Source organism: Eurypyga helias, unplaced genomic scaffold, assembly GCF_000690775.1.
Source record: "Eurypyga helias isolate BGI_N326 unplaced genomic scaffold, ASM69077v1 scaffold44269, whole genome shotgun sequence".
Classification (NCBI taxonomy): Eukaryota; Metazoa; Chordata; class Aves; order Eurypygiformes; family Eurypygidae; genus Eurypyga; species Eurypyga helias.
The window spans coordinates 1-9,884 of NW_010274816.1; the positions used below are offsets into that span (position 1 = coordinate 1).

The 9,884-nt window shown below is 50.2% G+C and overlaps 1 protein-coding gene across 1 annotated transcript; it reads right to left on the reverse strand.

The window, feature by feature from the left end:
- Positions 1 to 6: 6 nt before the first annotated feature.
- Positions 7 to 9,667, reverse strand: RPIA (ribose 5-phosphate isomerase A; the record flags this gene model as incomplete). Its single annotated transcript, XM_010159905.1, has 8 exons — positions 7 to 275; positions 1,667 to 1,766; positions 2,991 to 3,132; positions 3,641 to 3,709; positions 4,048 to 4,112; positions 4,738 to 4,797; positions 7,541 to 7,596; positions 9,463 to 9,667. Coding segments are annotated over 8 exons (795 nt in total), but the record flags the coding sequence as incomplete, so codon positions are not given.
- Positions 9,668 to 9,884: the final 217 nt, after the last annotated feature.

Here is a 9,884-nt window from a genome sequence, read left to right on the forward strand (position 1 = left end):
ATATAATTTTTGTTTTTAAAAAAAAGACATTCAGTATCACGTCAGCGGATTCTGATCAACTTCCCATCCGTCTTCTGCGATAACCGCTGCTCGTTAAGGCAAAACGTCAGGTTGGCACCATTACAACAGCTGAATCGAACTGGCCGAAGGCAAAGCAGCACGGGCGGCACGCCGGCATCAGCGAGGCTGCTTCTCCCGCACGCTGACCGAGCCATCCTCCATGCCGAAGTACACCACCTCTGCCATGTTGATGAAGAGCCCCGTCTCCACCACACCTGCCGAGCAAGAGATCCCATGCCGGTTAACGCCAGAGCCACCTCATCTCTCTGCTCTGACCACGGTTTTGGTGATTAAAAGGCTCTAACGCCCCCACCAGAGGTTTGGGGAGAGGCGGCCAAGCTGGGCAACGTTGCATCAGCCACACAGGGAGGCCCCCTGGGAAGTCTTCTCCATGTGGCCAGCCCCCAGAGGAAACTGTCTCCAGAAAGCGAGAAACAGCTCCCAAAGCTCCCCCCGACGTTCACACTGCCCCAGCCACCACCGTTACACTAACACGATCACGAGCATGGGATTTTCAGCCATCTGAAGACCCTCGGAAGCAAAAGGAAGCTACACACAGCCACAGGCTACTTATTTTGCCTTTGAACACATCTAAAAAATGATTCTGTTGGAGAACACCCGGGTAACACTCGTTCAAGGGTTAAGACTCAGCAGGTCTGACGCTACCTCTACAATTTGTAGCCTGTTACCAAATGTACTTTTAGTTGTATTTAATTATGGGGTGCTCCTAGCTTCACAGTGATTACTGTGAACATAGCCAGAGGCCGGAAAGGTAGAAAGAAATGGAGAACAAGTGCTACCACAAGCACAAGGTGGCCAGACCCCTGCCATCACGTCTGTATTTGGGCTTTCACAGTCCTGCTCACCCACTTCTGGGTACAGAAGATGCTCTTCTCCCCTTAGCAGGTCCACTTCTGAGCAGCAAATGGTGCCGAGACCATCTCCACACCAACACGATGGAACAGGTCCCATCATTTGCTGTTCATCTCTCAACCCAAAGAGATGCAAGGAAGAAGTCCTTGCAGAGAGGCTGTTTTGTCTGCAAGCAGCATAACTAGCCACTGTTTCGCTCTTGCTCAGAAACGGCTCTAATGATGCAGGCATTCGTACAGCCACGGGCAGCAGCCACATTAGGATACAGAGCGATGCACGGTGGACAGCCCAGACCAGCAGTGGTCACTGTTTCATTTAGCTCTGCTCCTGCCAAAGACCCGAACCTGCCATCTACTGCTAGCTGTCTGCAAGTGCCAGGAAATCGTTCAGATCCCAAAGTCACGGGGACAAGCCACCAGTGTTTCTGTTAAAAGCCCCGCCACAGGGGCATAAGGAGGGTAAGGAAGAGCACAGGACTGTTGAGCTTAATGGAAAACAGTGTCCGAAGTCACCCAGCACGGCCCCAGGTTTTCACCACCATGTGGGAATGACACTTGTGTAGAGTCAGCTGATAGATCTCTCAAGTAGATATAAATACATGGACCCACAAGAGGGCAGTAAACACACACATTCCCTCCTATCCAGGGGAGAGCTCCCACGGTCAGGGTTACCTAGGACAGACCAAGCCTTAGCCAGTTTTTGCTTTTTTTTTAAAAAAAATGACAGACATTACCTGGTATCATTTTTATAGCAGTGTTCACTTCACTCCATTCATGAACCCTGTCAAACTTCCAGTCCAGGATGAAGTTCCCGTTGTCCGTCACCACGGGGCCCTAGGACGCAAAACCCATTTGTCAGCACTGCGAGCTCCTTGTCTCCCGAGCACAGCCAGGGACTCTCACAGCCTCTCACCAGGACCAGCCCTCTCCGCTGCAACGGTTCAGAGAGAGTCACCATTCAAGTAAACCAGGGCAGTCCATAATATGCCTGTAAGTAAAACCATCGCCCAAGGCAACTGCTCGTTCCTCATGCTCCTGCGTACTGATAATCAGGCAGAACCTGGAAACAATGCAATTTCATCACTGCAACAGGGGATCCTTTTCACAAGAACAAAATTACATGAATGTCCTAAAAAGGCTATTACATTGAAGCCAAAATATGATCCCAGCCCCTCAGTGATAAGAGCATGCTGCCAGCTACCATGGGGAGGTTTTGGAGCTGAAGAATTGCTGGCCTTCAGTGTCCCAGATGTGCCCAGCACCCTCTCAAGACCAACAGAAGGAGCAATTGGGTCCTTTCAACAGAGCAGAGACAGCTGGGTTTGAGGATGAGCAGTTTCAGCAGCGCTGAGCAGGGCGCGCAACCACACGTGCCAGGAGGGGCCAGCATCCTCTGAGGACACGGCTGGTGCTGGAGCAGCACCGATGTGCATTCCCCGGCTGAGGCTGATCTCAACTGCATGGAAAATGACTGGTTTGCTCTTCTCAGTACCGCAAATGCAGTCTCTATCGCCTCTCAAGACTAGACACATTAAAAACAAGTATTCAGCCTTCCGGTGTGAACTCCAGCCACGACTGCAGACAACCCTCCTTCTCCCTTGCCAGGTGACGTGGCTGGCGAAGTCCTGCCACCCAAAGTCAGGACAGGACAGTGGCAGTGGCAACAAAGCATCTTCAGTCCTAATTCAGTATGGCTCTGACTCCGTGTGGTACAGAGGATCCTGGGATGGAGCATGAGCGGCCCACCCAACTTGAGACCCTCTTTGGCAGCAGACTGCCCTCCAGCCCCCCAGAGCAGCAGATCAGATCTGGTCTGGCATGCCTCCTCTCCCTGCTCAGGGATGCTTGCTTTAGGAGACATAACCCAGAAAGGCTTTCCACAAGCAGCACTGACACCCGGTTTATTAACCAAAGTATAATTAGGGAGAATTACACAAGAGGCCACTTGCAGGAGTGAAAGCCCAGATTTAGTGAGATAAAAGGCCAGACCTCTGGTCTCCCATTTGCCCGCGTTCAGGTGGCTTCTCTGGGGAAGCGGGGCTGATCAGGGACACATACCGCTTTGCTAACAGCCATTCGCAGCTCCGCGACACCTCCGAAGTTTTTGGTCAGGGCTCTGGTGACAGGGACATAAGCCATGGGGATGACCTCGATAGGAATTCCCTTCTTCCACTGCTCCCCCAGGCTCCTTGATTTTTTCCTGAGGATGCAAGAGGTGGGATTAGCATCAAACGTTACATTGCCAACACCATTAACATTATCGCATTACCTCCTGCAAACCCCTCAGGCATAAGGCCTTGGAGGGAACAGCAATCACTTCACACATGTACATGTGTAGGAAGAAGCAGTTTAACACACGATGCTCTATTCACTCATAAGCCCTGTTCTGACATGTTTTGGACAAGCAGGACACGAGTTGTTTTTTTCCATAGCCCTGCGGCTGTACGTACAGACAGGGAAACGTATTCCGTGCTGACAGTCGCTGAGCTCAAAGAGCAGAGCAGCCGTTTCCCCACAGGCTCTGCTGACTCCTAAGCAGGCCTATGGAGTTGAAAATTAAGAAAAAAAAGCTAAATTGAACTGCTGAAGCACTAGGAGTCAGGCCCATTTCCACCTATGACCCACTGGAAGGACAAAAATGGCCTAACACAGGACCATCCAAATGCTCCTACAGGACAGAGAGGTGTAATGAACAGCAATATTTTTACCTGTAATCGGCAATAACGATGAAGCATTTTGCATATCCTGCGACTATCTTCTCCTGCGTTAAGCAACCACTGCGATGGGTAAAAAATAAAAACCAGAAAACATCAGACTGCTCCTCCATGTGCCTGTTGGTCTCCAAGCCCAGCCCCCTCCATCATGTTCCTGCTGGTTTTGGGGCTGCCACTGCGCCACGCCAGCGCTCTTTCCCCTGCCTCATCACTTCATTCTCCCTCTCCCTTGCAGACGCTCTCGCCCAGGAGCTATCTCCCGCTGCAGGCGCACCCGCGGCCCTGCACAGGATCCCATCAGCCTCTCCAACCCGCCCCCAGAGACATCTGCAGCCACAAAAGGATGCTCAGAGGCCCCCGCCACAAGCGCCGCACACAGACAGATGGACAGCACAGCTCACCCGCCACCTTTGATAAGGTTGAGGTCACAGTCCACTTCATCTGCTCCATCGATGGCGACATCGAGCTGTAGGAAGAGGAAAAACTTGGTGTGGAAACTTCTGCCAGGCAGCACCCAGGCGCTGCTCTTGATGCAGCTTTGGAGGGTGTCAGGTCCCAGGCAGTGGCCAGAAATGTTATTAGAGCTGGGACCACCCTGATGCCGGCCTGACCAGGGACAAGCATCTAATCCGCCACCCCAGGATACCAGCCCCAGCTAAACTACAGGCACGTAAGGAAAACAACAATCAACTGCTTGCCTCCAAGGCAGAATGTTTCAGCCCCTAGTGTTGTCACCTAAGAGACAAGGGGCTCCCGGGGAAAAGCTGGGTCATAGCACTTCAACACCACCGTATCCCCACCTCAGGCCAGCAAACCTCAGCCTGGAAGAGGTGCCCAATACCTGGGGGAAACACAACTCAGCAGCCTACTTGTCATCTTGTGCTGGTTGTGGCACGTGTCTGAAGGGACAAGCACTAAGACAAGACAAAGGCTTGGGGAAAACAAAATAAACTAACCTAGTTCTCCCTCATGTTCAGCAGTGTGGCTGCCTAAACTCTCGTCCTCAGAGGAGGACAAAGGGGACCGATACTTTATGAAGGACCAGGTTAGAGGAAGGTCAGGTGAGGTCTCACCTCTGCAGTCCCACTTACCTCTGGATGTCGGTCCAAGTCACTTAACGTTAAGCCATTTTGCAGGATCAGCTGACGGGCCTGTGCAGCAAGAAGACAGCACACACCGTTTACCGGGGGCAGGAAAGGAACACACTCGTGGTGTCAGTCCCCCGGCTGCGGGAAGGATGGAGTCTCCCAGGGAGACCTCCACCCTGAGCAGAGAGGCTGCAGCCAGAAGCATGGCAATAACAAAATGATGCTTCCAGACCAGATTATTTTAAACAAAAGAAAACTCTGCTGCCTATTTGAACTAAAATGCTCAGATAGTGCAACAGGACTCCTGGGTTCAGGTATCCCTCTATTAAAAAGCGGGATGTCCCATCAGCTGGGTGGGAATCGCTTGTTTCTAAGCATCAGAGCAGTTATGGCACTTCTGAGACCTGTGTTGTTTCAGTTTGGACATCATTCTCTTTTGCTCCTATCCAGCCCCTCTGATTCCCTTTGGCTAAAAATTGGAGCAAGAAAATGAAATATTTACACCACAGCAATACAGGACTAACAATGACAGTATTTTTCATATTCGAAGGAAATAAAATAAAAGCAGGAGACATGCACAACTCATGGAAAATGTGTGGGAAGCCTCCTGAAACAGTGGCTCTGATCTACTTCTACTGATCTAGCTGTGTATTTCCCTCTAGTGGCAAGACAACACAGAGCACCCCGGAGTTACCCTACACTTGGTGGGTCAGTTTAAACCAAGTTCAAGCTTAGACAACCTTGGATGAATTTTCTGTGTTACAAATCATCACCTGAGAGTCCCCTTGCAAAGATTCTGCTCAAGTCTGAACTTCCTGCTATGCCGTAGCTAGTCCAGGAAACCCCTGTGCGATAGCCTGGATCAAGTTATTCCCCTGAATTCTACTCACTAACACTGCGTCAGTTGCATGTATTGGCATCCTAGAAACATAAGAACTAGCAGGTGGCACTCCTGGCAGTGAGATATGATTTGAATCACGTATCGTGGCATCTCATAGCATGCAGTTTTAACAATGATGGGCTGTGGGCTCTTGATGTGTGCACTAGGATCACCCTAAAACCTCAGAAAATTAAAAGATTAAAAATCAGTGGGTTTACGTTCATTACATGGTGTCCATGTCAAGAGGTATCAGGGATCTGGGAATTGAAAGCATTGAAAAACACTGTGCTGCACATGCAGGCCAGATCCTGAACAGGCTTAGAGTCAGCAGCGTGGAAACGAGGTGGCTCTCTTCAAGCTCTCTGCTTGCAAGGCAATGGGAGCAGACCTGCAGGAATCCAAAGCAGAGCTCCACACCGGAGGAAAAGCGTTGGTAACTGCACAGCACTTGCCAAGAACGGTCTCGCCCTGTGCTCCCGGCCCACATCCGGGTGAAAAGAAGAAACAGTGCAAAAGCCAAGGGAAAGATACTTACCCCGGCTCTAGCTTTACTGATGGTGATGGAATAACCCAACCTGACAACAGGGAAGGGAGGAGAATCAAAGCCCACTGAAACCAATTCTTCCTTGCCAGTGCCCTCAGGCAGCCATTTACACCTGTGCGTAGTGAAAATAAGATGCTGTTTTGCTGACCTGGGGATGCCTCACTCAAAACTGGGTGAGGTCTAAGAGACCCGTATCAAAAGATTCGAGGCAGCCCCTTGTCTGGGGGATTTCGGCTCCTGCAGGTGACGATCTCTCTATTCCCCTTAACAGCAACATTTGGTTTACTGGTATGAAACTGTAGAGTTACACAAACTATCCAAACATTTCGAGGCAGGGCAGGCTCCAGTCCACATTCACCAGGAGAGCTTTATCACTATTTTCTGTAAGACCAAATGACTGAACTCAGAGTCTTCCTAGGTTCAGATGGCACATGGTACCTGGATGGAGATCTTTTTAGACAGATCAAAGACAGACTCACTACAGTGTATATATGCAACAGAAGTACCAATACAGGTTAAAGGGGGGGGGGGGGGGGGGGGATTTTTACTTTCTGCTGTTTGCAGCAGTTTGTGTTATATCCCAGTTGGCCACTGGTTGTTTGCAACAGCTGGGAAAAGAGAAAGTCCCATCACCCCACACTCACACTTAAAGAACATCTGTAGGGTCAGAGGATGTTAAGTTTTCACAAGATTCTCCTCAGGGAATAGAGGCAGAGAGACCAAAGCCAGTTGCCTGAAGGTATGGAAGCAGGTCAGAAGCTTCCCCAGCAGCTCTGAGTTTCACTCTCAAGCCATGTTCTTCCTCTCCCTGCAAACCTCTCAACACCTAGCTTGGCATGAACCAGTCCCTGCTAAAGCTGCGCAGCAAAGGAAGGATTAAGCTGATGTGTCTTCTGCAATTTTTTATACAAGACAGATGATGCATTTCAAGTTCCTCCTGAAAAACACATGAGCTTGCTATTATTATTATTATTGCAGCATGATTTTTACAGCTTTCTGATATGGAATCAAAGGAGACTAAGTGTCTCCAATGAGTTTTGCATTATGAGTCTGGGTTCACCACTGCCAACAGCATTTTCCTGTAAAAGGGATTCAGAGCAAGCCACACACCAACACTGACACAGCCAGCGTTACCACACGGGTTCACGGCACGCCTCCCAGCACTACAGCATCCCAGCAGCTCAGGGCAGGGTAACACAGCACCGTCAGCTTCATGAGGTCCATTGGCAGGCTGCATCATGACTACTGTCACCAGTGCTTTTAGTTAACTCACGCCGCAGCGAGCCAGTCTGGAGAGCAGCACGGTTGCCTCCCACAGCCAAAGGGAAGATGCCCCACGTGAGTGTTTGGACTAGCAGAAAGCAGAAGAGGAAAGCACTTACCTGAAAAGACGTAGGGATGCAGACAATTGTCAGGTTCTCCTGTTGAACCCGCTCGGCTGGAGGGAAAAAAGCAGAAGCCTCGGTTTGTCCATTGCAGAAGGAAAAACACTCCAACTTTCACTTTAAGAAATTTCTGTTCAGAGCAGCCCCTTTGAATCACTGCAATTACTTGCTTGGCTTGCAAATAACCCAGTCATGCTCAAAGCACAAACAGGTGCCACCCTGCCCAGGCTAAGTCTCAGTTTCCACTGTCACCCTGGCTCAGCCCAAGACACCACGAGCCATTAACCTTTGTGTGCCCAGCAGCAGAGGACCCTCATCAGCAAATCATCACCGGGGAAATTAGCCCCTCTCTCACTCCATTAGACCGGTTTTTGCTGCACTCCTTGTAAACAGAGAGCTCCAGCAGCTGTCTGAAAGGTTTTCTGGCTTGTTGCCTTGGGGACATCACATTCATTTATTATAGAACATTTAAATATATGGCAGGGAAAGGACTAATAAAATACAGTATTCCATTAAACGCAAGGAAATATTTCCTCCCTCAGGTTAACCTCAAATGACTAAAATCTATTACTAAGACATCATTATGGACAGAAAGTTATTCTAGTAATTTCAATACTTAGGCATGAGCCAACAGCCCGAGAGTCAGCAACAGCCCTCGCACCGGAGCGAGCACGCAGGCTACATGTTTCAGGTAATGCTGCTGCTGGAAGGACTGAAACTGCAATACGTGAGGCTGTGTATTGTTACAACCCACATCCCACCGCTAATGCACTCAGCAGACATGAAAAGTGAGAATTTGCTCCACTTTAAATACTGTACCCATTTATTTAGAGACTGATTCTGTGGCTGCAATACTGAGCCAAACCCAGGAAGTTGAACCACAGCTCCCAGACAATGGAGTGTGCCACACACGCAGCGTGGGGCGAGGTGGGTGCCAAGGGGCAGGCACAGCACGATCTCTGCCGTTTCCCTGTACAGCGGAGCACTGTGCTCACACTTAGCCCCGCTTGCCCATGGTAGGCTGGGGACGGCTTAGCCCAAGGGAGCTGAGAGTCATATGGGAAATTCCCAGCCACACAGAGCCACCCAGGTGGGACACATTGAACTCTGCTTCCAAAGGAGAGTCCTCTCTGCATCCGAGAAACCTCCCCATGAACAACAGTGCTGGTGCTGTACTCCAGACCCATCGTGGCTGCTCTGTTTTGCATCCAAGGACAGCGAAGCAGGATGAGGTACAGCACCTTCACCAGCAGACCTGCCCAAGGGCTGAGCACCCTGGGAAAGAAACTTCAAACCTCTGCACCCTCTGCAATGAGGCGTGAGGACAGTTACCCTCACATTCACTCTGCAAAATGCATTTGCCTCACTTGAATAGTTTGCTGAAATTTTCTGAATCATGTCTTGTGCAAACTTGCACCTGGGGCAATCAGATAAACCTAGCTGTAGGGTATAAAAAAAATGCAGCAGGGTTTCATTCCTCATTGTCATTACACCCTAGCACGACCCTCAGAGAGAATAACGAGGATGCGAGCAAGCAACATCAGCTGCATACAAACGGGTTAACAGAAGCAGAGCAGCTGCATGGCCTGAAGCCACAAAGCAAGTTAGGACGAGGCAGAGCTGGAACGAAACAGAGGGGCTTAGCTCCAGTCTGTGGTGGGTGCCAGTAAAGCATTTCGCCTGGCTGTATGGGGAAAACAGGTGGCAAATTGTCCTCCTCAGGACTCTACACAATAAATTTGGAGCAAAAGACCCAGTTTCAACCTTCAGCTTCAAGGAGGACACAGCAGTCGGTGAACAGACCCGACACATCAGCTCTAAGTCAGCATCCAGATGACTTAGCATGTTTTTCAAGTAGTAGGGGCAGCGGGACAAGGGGACTTTCTGCAGTGGGAGGGACAAGAAGGGGAGCATCCTACCTAATCGATGCACTGCGTGGACAATCGTAGAACCACTTCCGATCCCAAGAACTTGATTGTTCTGCAAATCAAAGAGACCGAGGAGAGCTGTTACTGGGGGCTCAGCACAAGGGATGTCCGCTTTTCCCCACGAGCTCCATGTTATAAACACATGCAAGAGGAACCTTCCCCAGAGATGCACGCTGACACACAACGTCTTATCACGCTGCAGACAAGGAAGGGAACGCACTGCTCCAGCAAAGGCACAACCACTGTCTGCACCTAAGGGATTTTAAGCACTTGCCCTCTCATTAAAGGACACCTGCTTGCTAAACACCACCGTGGTCTGACTCTCTGTGTTCAATGCCCACTCATTGCTGGTTGCTGGTATTCCATGCGCTCTCTCCTGCCGGAAAGCTGGGAGTTGCGGACAATACCACAGA